General features: G+C 39.9%; 1 protein-coding gene across 18 annotated transcripts in view; it reads right to left on the bottom strand.

Annotated features, from left to right (window-relative positions):
- The window catches only part of pja2 (praja ring finger ubiquitin ligase 2), a 67,546-nt gene that overhangs the window by 25,329 nt on the left and 26,625 nt on the right, over positions 1-15,592 (bottom strand). For 10 of the 18 annotated variants that reach the window (XM_048526921.2, XM_048526923.2, XM_048526922.2 and 7 more), the window contains 2 exons: positions 15,085-15,267; positions 10,568-10,759 (listed from right to left, as the gene is read on the bottom strand). In XM_048526921.2, the coding sequence (XP_048382878.1) occupies positions 10,568-10,759; positions 15,085-15,267 (375 nt within the window). Of the gene's footprint in view, positions 1-3,028; positions 3,134-5,240; positions 5,350-10,567; positions 10,760-15,084; positions 15,268-15,592 lie in introns of all 18 variants that reach the window. The other 8 variants (XM_059644706.1, XM_048526932.2, XM_059644704.1 and 5 more) reach the window with 7 other exon arrangements.

Genomic DNA, 15,592 nt, shown 5'->3' with positions numbered 1-15,592 from the left:
AATTGAACACCAAATTATGCATTTGCTTCGTTCCAGTGTGTTGCTGTAGAATGTGGCTAGGAATGCAGTTACCACTGCACTTTTTGACACTAAAGTGACAAAAAGGGCAATACTATTCAGGCAAGATCCCTGTCTTTCAAACAGCTGAAAAATGAGATGTTATTAGCATGTGGAAATATTGTCCAATCCACTGGTACAAATAAGAAGTGAATTCTCACTTTCAGGAAGGAAAATGGAATTAATCCAACAAAGTACAGACTGTAGCTAAATGCTATGGTACTAGACAAAAGCCCAGAACTTTTCCTAGAATGGTGGAATGAATAAAATAATTAGACAGGAACAATATAAAGGTAACATGGGTTTCTGAGAGGAAGGTCACTTCCATCAAGTTTTAGAGTTGCTTGAATAAATAATGGAAAAAAGTGCAAGATGCCCCTGGACAAAAACTGAAAACTTTTGAAAACTGACTTATACCACAAGCAGGCAGCTAAAAAACAGGAGCTGATGAGGAAGTTTCAGAGAAACTGGCAGGCACTGCAGGAATCTCTGAACTTCCCCATTACAAATGGTCTCTTTTTTCCTGGATATTGGTGAGGGTTACAAATCATTGAAGAAAGCATTAATAGCCGAGGTGGCCAAGTTATATAGGAGGGTAAGTGGCTGAAGTGTTAGTCTGGGACCACTTTGGGACTAGTGTCACAATTCTATTAGTTTTAAAATAGTTATGGAAAAGGTTAAGCTTTCCACAAAAATTAAAATCCTCAATTGGAGTAAGGCAAATTTTCCTGGTATGAGCCATGAACTTTCAAAAGTTAATTGAAGGGAGGGTCTAGGCCTGAAATGTCATCTTTCCTGCTCCTATGATGCTGCTTGGCCCGCTGTGTTCATCTTATATCTGAAATAGATTGTTTGCAGGTAAAGGGATGACGAATGGCAAGTAGGAGGCTTTCAAAATTGTGATAACTTGAGTTCAGCGGCATTACGTTCCTGTTAGAGTGAAAGGTAAGACTTGTAAGATTAGGGAACAATGGATAAATAATGATATTGAAATTCTAGTCAGGAATTTTAAAAAATGAACCATTCATTTAATACAAACAATTGAAATCAAATGAATCTCTTCAAGAGTATAAACAGCATAGGGACATTCTTAAGAGAGAAGTCAGGAAGACAAAGAGGATATATGAGATAGCCTTGTTAGATAACATTAAGGATAATCCAAAGAGATGAAACTTTTGCATGAACAACAAACTAGTAATTAAAGATGGGAGGGGCCCCTTAAAGATCAGCGCGACCTCAGGAGATACTTATGAATATTTCACATCAGCTTTACTGTGGAGAAAGAAATGAAGGCTAGAGAACTCAGGGAAATAAATATCGATGTTCTGAAAACAGTTCACATTACAGAAGAGGAAGTGCTGGAGGTCTTAGAACATAGAACATAGAACATAACAGCACAGTACAGGCCCTTCGGCCCTCGATGTCATGCCGACCTGTCATACCGATCTCAAACCCATTTAACCTACACTATTCCATGTACGTCCATATGCTCGTCCAATGATGACTTAAATGTACCTAAAGTTGGTGAATCTACTACCGTTGCAGGCAAAGCGTTCCATTCCCTTACTACTCTCTGAGTAAAGAAACTACCTCTGACATCTGTCCTATATCTTTCACCCCTCAATTTAAAGCTATGCCCCCTCGTGCTCGCCGACACCATCCTAGGAAAAAGGCTCTCCCTATCCACCCTATCTAACCCTCTGATTATTTTATATGTCTCTTAGAAAACAAAAAGGTGGATAAATGTCTGGGGCCTGATCAAGTGTATCCCAGGACATTATAAAAAGTTAGGGAGGAAATTGCTGCAACACCACCAACCCCCACGGCCCATGTGTGGCAGAAGTATTTATATCATCTATAACTATGGGTGAGGTGCCAGAGGACCAGAGAGTGGCTAACAGTGCCATTATATAAGAAAGGTGGTAATGAGAAGCCTGGAACCTACAGACCTGTGAACCTAATGTTGGTGGTGGGTAAGTTGTTGGAGATGATTCTGAAAGATAGGATTTACATGCATTTGGAGAAGCAAAGAATAATTAGACATAGTAAGCATGGTTTTTGCATGAGGGAAAGAAGGTCTAACAAACTCGATTTAGTGTTTTGAGGGACTGACCCAAAAGATCGAGGAGGGCAGAGCAGCAGATGATGTTTACTTGGACTTTTGTAAAATCTTTGATATGAGTCCACAAGGTAGACTAATGAGTAAAGTTAGATCACATGGAGGTCAGGGTGAGCTTACCAAATGAATACAAAATTGGCTTTAAGGTAGGGGACAGAGAATGGTGGAGCAAGGTTGTTTTTCAGACTCGAGGCCTGTGACTATTGGTGTTCCAACAGGGATCAGTACTGAGCCCACATTTGTTTGTCACTTACATACATGATTTGGATGAGAATATTGGAGGCATGGGTGGTAATTTTGTGGAATGACACTAAAACTGGTGATACAGTGGACAGTGAAGAAGGCTAAGATTACAAAGAGATCTAAGGCTCATTGGTTAGCACTTCTGCCTCACAGGACCTAGGATCCGGGTGTGATTCCCGCCAAGGGTGATTGCCTATATGAAGCCCACACATTCTCTCCGTGTGTGTGTGGATTTCCTCCCATAGCTCAAAGGGATATGGATTAGCCATCACAAATGCAGGATTACAAGGATAGAGTAGGGAACGGGTCTGGATGGGATGCTCTTTGGAGGGGCAGTACGGACTAGATGAGCTAAAAGGCCTGCTTCCACACTGTACAGATTCTACAATCTTGATCACAGTTAACGGGCTGAGGAGTGGCAGAGGGAGTTCAATGTAAATAAATGCGACGTAGTGCATTTTGGTGAAACAAAAGTAGGGCTTGTGCAATTAACGGTAGGGCCCTGGGTAGTTTTGTAGAACAGAGAGACCTAGGGGTTCAGGTACATAATTCATTGAAATTTGTATCACAGGTAGACAAGGCGGTTAAGAAAGTGTTTAGCATGCTTGCCTTCATTGCTCAGACCTTTGAGTATAGGAGTTGCGATGTCATGTTGAGGTTGTACGGGACATTGGTGAGGCCTCTTCTGGCGTACTGTGTGCAGTTCTGGTCGCCCTGTTATAGGAAGATATTAAATTGGAGAGGGTTCAGAAGAAAGTTACCAGGATGTTGCTAGGGTTGGTGGGTTTGAGTTATAAATATAGCTGGAACTTCTTTCACTGGAGCATAGTACATTGAAGGGTGGCCTTAAGCAGGTTTATAAAATCATGAGGGGCATAGAGAAGGTGAGAAAGGTCACCGTAGCAAAAGGTCTTTTCAATAAGGTGGGTGAGTCTAAAACTACGGGGGTGTTTTTAAGGCGAGAGGAGGAAAATTTAAAAAAGGATAAGGAGCAATTTTTTTTTTAATAGAAGCACAGAGTGGCTAGTGCGTGGAATGGACTACCAGAGAAAGTGGTGGATGCAGGTACAGTTACAATGTTTAAACGACAGCTGGATAAGTACCTGAATAGGAAAGGTTTGCAGTGGTATGGACCAAACACAGGCAGGTGGTACTGGTTTGGCTTGGGAATGGTTGGTGTGGACTAGTTGGACCAAAGGGTCTGTTTCCATGCTGCATGATTCTAAGACCCTAACAGTCAAAAGGTAGCACTGATATTGGGTTCTTCAGTTCTGGGAACAGTCAGGCATTTCTATGGCTGACATGACTCCAGAATATGTTGCTCACCTAGTACTAGGGTCAAAGATGTCACAGAATGGCTGCAAGACATTCATGGGGACCAGAGGTCATAGCCACATTAGTGTTAACAACACAAGTAGAAAAGGAGAATTATCCTGCAATTAGAAAGCTAGAGAGAAAATTAGCAAGTAGGATCTCTAAAGTACAGGTTTCCAGATTACTCCCAGTGCCATGCGCAACTAAGTAGAGAAGTATCAAGACAGTTGAATGCATGGCAGGAAAAATGATGCAGGAGGGAAGGCTATAAAGTCTCCTCACACTGGCTCTGTGGGAAATGGCACCAGTATAAGCAAAGTGGTTTACGGCTGAACAGAGGCAGGAATAAGTTTATTGGAAGGTGTTTTGCTTTTGTTGTTTAGAAAGGTTTAAGCTAACTCAAAAGGATTGTAGGAACCAACAGAAACATTATTTGCACAACATGAAATCTTGAAAAAGGCAAATAGCACAGAATACTAAGTCAATAAGTGAAATTGGTGTAATGAAGAAAGTAATGAAGTTTAATTCAGCATTTCACCATGTCTGTAAATGCACAGAGTTCATGAGCTTGAAGAGTTTGTTCAGATGGTTTAATGGGATTATGAGGTTGAGGCGATAATGAAATCCCACTTTAGGATGGGCAAATCTAGGTGTTAAATGTTCCCAGTTATAGTTTGTTCAGAATACATTGGAAGAAAAAGAAAATTTGAAGGGGTGGCATTTCCAAGAAGAGCACTGAAGGACTGGAAAAGAGAGGATGTTTCAGAGGATTCAAGAACATAACTGATTAGGCTAGAGCTAAGCAATAAGGCGGAATGAGGTGGGCCAAGGAGATCAAGTGACACTGGGAGAGCATTTCAGCCACAACAACCATTATTGGTATTAGGCTTAAGATGATGGAGGTAAATAACATCAGTCAATTCAGAATAATAATAATCAGGTGAGCTGGCTTCAATGGAGCAAGAACAGAACTGAGCTGAATTGCACCATTTTGGATTCCTCAGATATTGAAGCTTATGTTCAAAACGAAAACAGAAATTGCTGGAAGAGCTCAACAGGTCTGGCAGCATCTGTGGACAGGAATCAGAGTCAACATTTTGGGTCAACCCTTCCTCAGAACGGGCCACTTGACTTGGCAGGTTAGCACTGATTTCTCCCCACAGATACTGCCAGACCTGTTGAGCTTTCCTAGCAATTTCTGTTTTTGTTTCTGATTTACAGTAAAGTAGTTCTTTCAGTTTTTATTACAGACTATGTCCAAATGCAGCAAGAACTGGACAATAGCCAGGTTTGATAGCAAGTGAGTAACATGCCAGTCAATGACCATCTCCAGTGAGAGAGAATCTGATCCTCCTTGATATTCAATGACAAGACCATCACTGAACATGACCCCTGGATAAACGTCCCGGACATTACCACTAACCGGAAACTCAACTGGACCACCAATTTAAATCCTATAGCTACAAGAGCAGGTCAGAGACTTAGAATTCTGCAGTGAATGACTCACCTCCTGACTCCCTAAAGCCTGTCCTCTCTCTAGAAGTCTGGTGTGTGATGGATTACTCCCACGCATACAGATGAACACACCTCCAACAGTCATGAAGTTTGACATCATCCTGGACAAATCAACACGCTTGATTGACGCCATATGAACAAACATTAATTCTCTTCATCATCCCCAATGTTCAGTGATAGTCATATGTATCATTTACAAAATACAGTGCAGAAATTCACCAAGGTTCCTTAAGACCGTTTTATCTAGAAGGTCAAGGGAAGCAGATACATATGAACATCATCAACTGCAAGTTTGCCTCCAACCCACTCATCATCCTTACCAGGAAATATACTGCCATTCCCTCAGTTTCACAAGTTCAAAACTCTGGAACTCCCTTTGTAACAGCAGGTTGGGCAAACTACACTAAATGGAGTGCAGTGGTTCAAAAAGAAAGTTCACCACCTTATCAATGGCAACCAGGGATAGGCAATAAAAGATCAATATATTTGCATTCCATGAAAGAATTAAAAAGATGAAACTAGAGGTTGGTGGGAAAAACAGGAGCTGAAATGAGACAGTTCGTGGAAAGTCAAGATACATTTTGTCAGGAGGGAAAGGAAGGACAAACAAACAAACCTAGGAGATCCTTGGATGACAAAGGAGAAAGAAATTAACTTAAATAAAAAATGTGTGGTCACAACAGCCATCAGGTTGTAAATACAATTTAGAGCCATCTTGAACCGAGAAGCTTCAGAATGGAGTTAAATAAATAAATAAATGCATTCAACTAACAAAATCAGAGGGATTATGAAAAAGACTGGCAGTTAGTCCAAGGAGAGATCCTCAAGTCTGCCATCACCTCATCAATAGTTAAAAGACGTAAAAGGAAATACAAAGAACATCGGGGACCCAAAAGGAGGCAAGCAATGTGCTTGCAGTTTTAAATGATTAGTTTGCATCTGTTTTACCTACAAGGCAGATGCTTCCCAGGCCATGATGACAAACGAAGAAATTCAGTCACTAGGAGGGCATAAAATAGATAAAGAGTTGTTTTTGGATAAGTTGTTGGTACTTAAAATTGAAAAGACACTGGGAGCTGATGAAATGCATCAATGAATACCGACAGAAATGAGGTGGGAAATGCACAGACAGTGGTAATAATCTTTCAATCTTCCTTTGCTGGGAGGTGCTGTCACAGGACTGGATTTAAGAACAAATTGTCACGACTGGTCTGCAAATACTGGGCCTGTCAGTTTAATATTGGTACTGTGGGCACTTCTGAAATCAGTTATTCAGGATGGATGTGATAGATGGACAAATGTGGTTTAGTTCACAAGTGTTAGCATGGATTTGTTAAGGGGAATGTGTGTCCAACTTGTTGCGGTTTTTGAAGAATTAGCAGAAACGGCTGGTGATAGTAAGACTGTTGTGGTGCACATGGATTTCTAATACACTGCCACACAGGCTTGAGAGAAAAGTTCAGTCAAGGAATAAAACTGACAATGACAGTGTGGATACAAAATTGGCTGAGGGAATAGGAAATAGAATCAGCTGAAAGGGTATTTTTCAGACTGGAAGAAGGCTTCTCGTGGCGTTTCTCATGGACGAATACTGTAGATGACATAAAACTTGGGAGAATTGTAAACTGTGAGGAATGCATTGAAAATTTCAAAATGACATTGGCCAAGGTAAATTGGGAAGATAGTTGGCATTTAAAAGAGAAGTCTGAGGTAATGAACTTTGCTACAACGAATATGGAGACAGTATCAAATAAAAGAATAAAGGGTACAATTCCATAGTGTGCGCGCAAATTGATGGGTCTGGGTTTCTAGATGTTTAACTCATTAAAAAGGTGGCAGGACAAATACAGAAAGTTTTTAATAAAGCCTACAGTACTCTAGGTTTCATTAACAGAGGCAAAGTATTCAGAAGCAGGACGTTATGCTGATTTTATCTAAAGCACTGGTTAGAATGGGAGTGCTGTGTACAGTTCTAAGCATTACACTCGAGAGATAATGTGAACGCATTGGAGAAAGCGCAGAAGCAATTTTCAAGAATGATTCCAGGATAAGAAACTTTATTTGGGGATAGATTGGAGAAGTTGTGACTACTTTTTCTTGGAGATGAGAAGGCTATGAGTAGATTTGATATAGATCAGAAAATCATGAGGGGTCCAAACAAAATTGAAAGGGAAAAACTGTTCTTGCTCACAAAAAGGTCAAGTTCGTAGGACACGTCAAAGCGATTTGCAAAAGAAGAAAATGAGAAATAAGAAAACATGATGACCTGGAATGCACTGTTTGGATGTGTGGTAGAGACATGTTTAACTGAAAGATTCAAGAGATTTTAATAATGATTTAAACAGAAACAATGTACAGGATTTTGCGAAAAAGGCAGGTGATTAGTGCCAAGTCAAAAAGCACACAGGGCTGGTGCTCACATGATAAGCCTTCATCTGCACCATAGCATTTTTGTTATTCTGTGATGCTAAATGTGGAGAAGTGTTTCCACCTTTGGGGTAAAACTAGAACAAGGCACAAATAGGATAGCTGCCAATAGGGAAAATAAACAATTTGTGAAGAATGTATTTGCACAAATTGATGAAAATGTCTAATACACAACCAAAGGGAACAGGTCAAGTGGATAGCACTGGTATGTTTAAGAGGAGGTGTGCTGCAAGCATGACTAAGACAGAGCAGTCGAGTGGAAAAGCCTTGAGAGTTATAAAGTCTGGAATAGACCAGATGGCATGAATGATCTGTGCTCCATATTCTAAATGATTTTATGGTAGCGAGTTTTGAGAAGATTTGTAGCTCAGGTTGAGGTTCTGGATGTGAGTTTGCTCGCTGAACTGGAAGGTTAGTTTTCAGACGTTTCATCACCATTCTAGGTAACATCAGTGAGCCTCCGACGAAGTGCTGGTGTTATGTCCCGCTTTCTATTTATCTGGTTAGGTTTCCTTGGGTTGGTAATGTCATTTCCTGTTCTTTTTCTCAGGGGATGATAGATTGGCTCCAAATCAATGTGTTTGTTGATGGAATTCCGGTTGGAATGCCATGCTTCTAGGAATTCTCGTGCATGTCTCTGTTTGGCTTGTCCTAGGATGGAGGTGTTGTCCCAATCAAAGTGGTGACCTTCCTTATCTGTATGTAAGGATACAAGTGATAGTGGGTTATGTCATTTTGTGGCTAGTTGATGTTCATGTATCCTGGTGGCTAGCTTTCTGCCAGTTTGTCCAATATAGTGTTTGTCACAGTTCTTGCAAGGTATTTTGTAGCTGACGTTCGTTTTATTTGTTGTCTGTATAGGGTCTTTTAAGTTCATTAGCTGCTGTTTTAGTGTGTTGGTGGGCTTGTGGGCGACCCTGATGCCAAGAGGTCCGAGTAGTCTGGCAGTCATTTTGGAAATGTCTTTGATGTACGGGAGAGTGGTTATGGTTTCTGAGCCCGTTTTGTCTGTTTGTTTGGGTTTGTTGCTGAGAAAATCGGCGGACTGTGTTCATAGGGTACCCATTCTTTTTGAATACGCTGTATAGGTGATTTTCCTCTGCTCTGCGTAGTTCCTTTGTGCTCCAGTGTGTGGTGGCTCGTTGGAATAATGTTGTAATGCAGCTTCGTTTGTGGGTGTTGGGATGGTTGCTCCTGTAGTTCAGTATTTGGTCCGTATGTGTTGTTTTCCTGTAGACGCTGGTTTGAAGTTCCCCATTGACTGTTCGCTCTACTGTGACATCTAGGAATGGCAGTTTGTTGTTGTTTTCCTCCTCTTTTGTGAATGTTATGCCAGTAAAGGGTATTATTGATGATCTTGAAATGTTTCCTCTAATTTGTTTAGTGATGACAAAGGTGTCATCCACGTAGCGGACCCAAAGTTTGGGCTGGATGATTGGCAGAGCTGTTTGTTTGAGTCTCTGCACTACTGCCTCTGCTAAGAACCCTGATATCGGAGATCCCATGGGTGTACAGTTGGTTTGTCTGTAGGTTTTGTTGTTGAAAGTGAAGTGGGTGGTGAGGCATAGGTCCACTAGCTTGATGATGTTGTCCTTGCTGATGAGGTTGGGGGTGTCTGGTGTATGTGTCTTCTGTTCTTCTAATAGTGTCATCAGGGTTTCTTTGGCCATGTTGATGTTGATGGATGTGAACAGGGCTGTTACGTCAAAGGAGACCATTATTTCATCCTCTTCTATCTTGGTGTCTTTGATGTTCAGGAATTCTTGGGTGGAGCGAATGGAGTGGTGGGAGTCTTCTACTAGGTGTTTTAGTCTTTGGTGTAGTTCCTTGGCTAATCTGTAGGTTGGTGTTCCAGGTAGCGACACTATGGGCCTGAGGGGGGCTTCTGGTTTGTGAATTTTTGGTAGAAAACAAATGTCATCTACAAAATACCTTGCAAGAACTGTGACAAACACTACATTGGACAAACTGGCAGGAAGCTAGCCACCAGGATACATGAACATCAACTAGCCACAAAACGACATGACCCACTATCACTCGTATCCTTACATACAGATAAGGAAGGACACCACTTTGATTGGGACAACACCTCCATCCTAGGACAAGCCAAACAGAGACATGCACGAGAATTCCTAGAAGCATGGCATTCCAACCGGAACTCCATCAACAAACACATTGGCTCCAAATCAATCTATCATCCCCTGAGAAAAAGAACAGGAAATGACATCACCAACCCAAGGAAACCTAACCAGATAAATAGAAAGCGGGACATAACACCAGCGCTTCGTCGGAGGCTCACTGATGATGTTACCTAGAATGGTGACGAAACGTCTGAAAACTAACCTTCCAGCTCAGCGAGCAAACTGATTTTATGGTATTAACATTCTACATTTTAACGTGCAACAACCCGGAAACAATTCCGAGAACAAATATCACATCTAAAACGAAGATGTCCTTCAAATGTTTTGCTAATGCCTGGTGGATCCAGTGAATGTATTATTTTGAAAATACTGGTACTTCTGTCATTTGAGTTATTATAGCTCGCTTTTAAGTGGATATGTGTAATCACAACAACGTCATTTTTTTTTTGCAAAATCTAAAAGAGGGATTCTGTCAGAAGCCCTTATAGTACATTAAGATTGCATGTTCTTGCTAATAGGTTTAGGAACTTGAAGAATTTAGAACTATGAACCAGCAAGCTGCTCTCCAACAAAATCAACTCTCAACTGTTTATGCAACACCAGGAGACTGTTTCAAACTGCCAAACTTGGGAAATCTCACAAGCAATCGAAGTATTATTGGTCAGACATGTCCAGATTGGGAAAAGTGGTTTTTACTAAACATACACCACACTTGATAATAGAAAGTAAATTAAAAAAGAAACATACAAACCTCCATTCCATGTCCAAGTCTTCACTTACACTTGAATCATCTTCAAAGTTGTTGTTATCGTCCAGAATTAGAAGTCCTGAATGTGCAAGTTGACCCAAGCCTTCAGTCTCATCAGTACTATTGCTGCTGCTGTCACTTTCTTCATTAAATGCTACCCAGGGGATCTCCCCTTCTTCCAAGGAGGTTTGCTCCCTATGGAAACAACAACATAGTTGTAATGCACAAAGTCAACTATTTGCATTAAGTAAAAGAAGGCTGAGGAAAGAACCCTTTCTTCACAGTATGGAGTAAAAGGTGTCTTCCACTTCATATTTTATTTTGTTATTAGATGCATCTTGTGATTTTCTGAAGCTCTACATTCAAGAATTAAGCCTCCTGATTGAAAGATTTTAAAGTTTCACCATTATTTAAGGAACCAAGGGACAACAGAAACTGCACACTAGTCAATATCAGCTGCGAGAAAGTTACTAAAATCCACTGTGTCAGTTAATGGCTCAGTTACTGGCACTGACATCCCTGAATCAGAAGGTTATGAGTTTAAGTCCCAATCCAGGAACTGAGCAGGTATATCAAGGTTGATGTTCCAATATATTGTGTACTGCACTGTTGGAGGTGTAGTCTTTTCATGTTAAGCCTGCATAGAAGTAACAGATTCCCATGGCATTATTTTGAAAAGAGGGGAAATCATTCTGTTTTTCCTCTATCAACTTCTCAAAAACGGGTCACTTGGTGATGGTCACGTTGCTGTTGTTAGATCTTACAATGCACAAACTATTTATTTCATTACAACAGCAACTATACCTAGTTCAATGGCTGGTAGGTTCCTGTGATCTTGAAAAGTGCTACCTAAATGTAACGTTCGTGATGGCTTACTGGCATTATTGCTGGACTGCTAATCCTGAGACCCAGATAAATGTTCTGGAGAATCCTGACACAGTAGATGGTGGAATTTAAATTCCATTAAAAAAACTGGAATTAAAAGTTCAATTATGACCACAAATCCATTGTCGATTGTCAGAAAAATCAAGGTGGTTCACTCATGTCCTTCATGGAAGGAAACTGCTGTCCTGACTTGGTCTGGCCTACATGTGACTCCAGATCTGCAACAATGTGACCGTTCTTAACTGCCCTTTGGACACTTAGGGTTGGGCAATAAATGATGCCTAGCCAGTGATGCCCTTAATCCATGAATGAATAAACAAAAATAAAGCACTTGTCAGTATGAGCTGACCAAAGAGAACCAGAAGGCATTTATGAAAATAAATTATGTTGTTTCATGCCATTTGGTAATTGAGCACCTACACATGTTTTCTACATAGATGTCTAGAAGGCATTTGATAAAGGTTCCACATAGGGCATTAGCAACATCAACAAGAGTGCACACAACTGAAAGTAATCTTTGATGTCTATGTGGATAACACCTTTTGGAATAGTCATGCTTGCCAGATGTGTCTGCTGGAACCTCAGATTTTAACATCACGTAACTTGGGTGAAGTAATAGTTATAAATTCAAATTTGATGAGAACACAAGCATTGGAAGTACAGTTTTGCACAAACGGTGCATTAAGTAACAAAGGGGTTCAGAATCGGCAGGTTGTGGAGTGAGCTCAAATGGAAAGTCAGATCTCTAGTTTGAATTCCAGAAGGACAAAATAAAATCTTCCCTTAATGCTAAGAGCCAGAAGCTATGGAGGAGCAATGGATATTTGGCCTGAAGGCATAAACGTCATTATAAACTAGTACGAAAGATAAAAAGTATCAGTCAATGAAATACTGGCCTTTAAGCACAAGATCTGTCTTGATTTTAAGTTTCATGGAGGTTACATGGATAGATATTATTTATTGTCATACAAGCCTCAGACCACAGAAAGAAGTCTGTGAACAAGTTCATCAAATCAGTTCACAATGCAGTCTCTTAAACATTAGATCTAAAATTTAAAATCAAAAAGACAATTATCCAACAATTTGGTTTTGGTGGGGGGATGGGGGAAATGAGGGAAATGAGATTTTGGTGTGTGTCTAAGTGTGTGGGGCACCCAGTACCACAGACTCATTTTACTCCGTTCATTGAAGCTGCAATCTTTCTCAATTGCCACGGAAAATATGAAGGATTCCTCCTTGAAACTGTTAAATCAGAGATAATTAGCTTCATTGCACTTTAACACAGATTTTCTCAAGCAATTTTCTTTAATTAATAGTACTGCACACAGTAAAAACTACATTTTGGCATGGAATTGGTGATATTAACTCAGTCCAGATATACATTTTGCTTTCTAACTTTCTCTCATTAAATAAAAACTATTAGACAATTGCTCACTTCTGGAAGTAACTTTCTTAGCAATTCAAAAGTTAATGTCCTGATTTAAATGGTGTCAATATTAAGCCTCTTACAACGAGACTCTGCGATGCTAGCAGTCTAATAGAAAAAGTTCTAGATCCTACTTCAGAGGCATAAAATGGAATGCTACAACTGCAGTAGGTAGTTTAGGCTCTGAAGCCTGTTCTGACATTTAATGAAATCATGGTCACTCCATTATCTAACTTCACATACACCTAATTTTCCTAACACTCTTCAATACAAAAAATTAAATCTAAGTTAAAACGTACAGTTGATTTAGCAATAATTTCCATTTGGAGAAGTGGATTCAAAATGTTTCCTTACTCAGCTTCTGATGGGTATTGCTCTCATTTTAATAAAATGCATCCCCTACGAGTGGGTGCACCAACTACCAGAAATAATTTCTACATATCCTATCCGCTCCACTCAATATCTTGGAAACTTAATCAAATCACCTATTAAACTCCTGAATTGCAGACAACTCAATTAGTGTAACCTCAATGCTTCATAATTTAGCCTTTCGATTCCATTGCAATCTGCACAAATGAAATTCCATAAACAAGATGCACTGCAACAACTCACCCAAGCATTTTGACCAAACCTTCCAAATTCTCAAACTCTACCACCTAGTTAAGCAACAGCAGCAGCAGATGGATGGAAACAAAACCACTGAGCTCCAAGCTCCACATCATTTGGCTTGATATTATATCATACTTTCAATGACATCAATACAAAATCTTGCAACTCTCTGCTTAACAACACTGTAAGCACACCCCAAAGTCTACAAAGATTCAAGGTGGTGGCTCATTACCATCTGCTTGAGAACACTTAGGCATCACTAGCTAGATGATTTCTACATTCCATGCATGACAGCTGACAGCAGGCCTACACCCGATTCCAATTTTTAAATTATAGCTTTGAAAAGCGCACCAGTCAACTAAGTAAACCTTGGTTAAATCTCATCAGGTATCCATTCCTACTTACCATACTATTAAGGAAATAGAACCATTTGAAGGTATAAAAAAAATTACAAGGGTGATACCAAAACATAGCTTTTCCCATACATAATTTCCATTACACGTAGAAACAAAAAAAGGCCATTAAGCCCACTGAGATTGCTTTGTTATTCAATAAGATCATAAGTCTCATTAGGAAAAAAAAAGACTGAACTATTTTGTGTTCCTTGCCCTTGGGTATTCAAGAGAAATTGAGAGGTTATCTGGTACAAGTCTAAAGTTTATGAAAGACTTTCAAAAGGATACAAAGAGAATTCTAGAGTAAAATCCAAACTTAGAGTCCATAGATGCCGACAAGTGCTGGGTACCAAGAATTCCCTCACTGGAGGACAATTACAATGCAAAATATGCCACCACAAGTAAACTGTAATGACAGAAAAGCAGATAAGTATAAAGGGAGAAAAGAATAAAGGTTATGCTGATAGAAATCGATGAGGTGGCTCAGGAGGTAGAAGAGAAGGACTGGTGTTTAACATGCTTCTGCAAATTGTGTGTGATTTTTTTTGTAGCTAAAGCAATAAAATGTACTATAAAAACCAGTTGCTTGTTTGTTAAATCAGATGCTCATCCATTTATTTAATACAGCAATAAATGGTGATCTTATATACTACACATTAAAAGCTTTTTAATCTAGCACAGGGGTGTCAAACTCAATTTACATGGTGATATTAGGCACTCGAGCATTTTGAACAAGCCACGTTGAGTGCAAGCTGTTTTTGACATGCTTCACATCATTTTCTGCGCAGTACAGGCATGGTGCATGGCAATTTTTGAGCGGGTGATCCTACATCTAAGTCCCACGTTCCAGATACACCTAACTTTGGGTCCCAGTGTATCCTCCTCAAGTCCCAATCCTTGGGTCTCACAGTTTTTCATCAACTCAATCTCATTTCTAGTCACCACTTACATTGGCACAGCGAGCCAGCATACCGGTGCAAGCCTGAGGAGGAGAAAGTGTGATATCACAGTGAGAATCAACACTGTTACACCAGGTTTAAAAAGGATGCAGAGCTCAGTCTTATCTTATGACCCATGACCCAAGTAATATTGTATCACAAATTCCTTTCAGTCCATGTTTTATATGTTTGACACCCCTGTTCTAGTACTTTAGAGGCTTAAAATTAAATACAATGTCTGGATTATAACTGGAGGTAGGTGCATACCCTACAGTGAAGCAATGTTTAAAAGCTTCTTCATCCAGACTGCTACTAATGCTGTTTGGTTCAGTTTGTTGCTCATCAACTCCTGACAAGGTCTCCCAGCTCTCATCACTAGAATGCATCTGTTCTAAAACGAAATCAGAGGTCCATATTGCTGACCACTCCTCATCACTGCTTAGAGAGCTGCTTTTCAGGGGGAAGTAAAGTGAGGGAAAATTAGTGCATTAAAGTACATGCCATCTACATATACATTTTCCCCTAACAAATGCAAAAACCGTTCTAGTAAATGTAGTCATGACTCAGTAACTTAAAAAGCTGTATATGCCGAGTTGAATAAAGAGAAATATTAAAAACTGTTATTTTGTTATTAATTTGATGGACAATAGCATAACGTTTAGCTTGGTTGTCAATTTAGAGGAACGCAAAATGAAATTCTTTACTGGTTGTGATGCATTTACACCCATCGAATAAAAGTGTCATATGAATAAATCAACTTTTGTACCCTTCAGGG

The sequence above is a fragment of the Stegostoma tigrinum genome, chromosome 3 (genome assembly GCF_030684315.1).
Source record: "Stegostoma tigrinum isolate sSteTig4 chromosome 3, sSteTig4.hap1, whole genome shotgun sequence".
NCBI lineage: Eukaryota > Metazoa > Chordata > Chondrichthyes > Orectolobiformes > Stegostomatidae > Stegostoma > Stegostoma tigrinum.
This window is presented reverse-complemented; position numbering and strand designations above follow the sequence as displayed.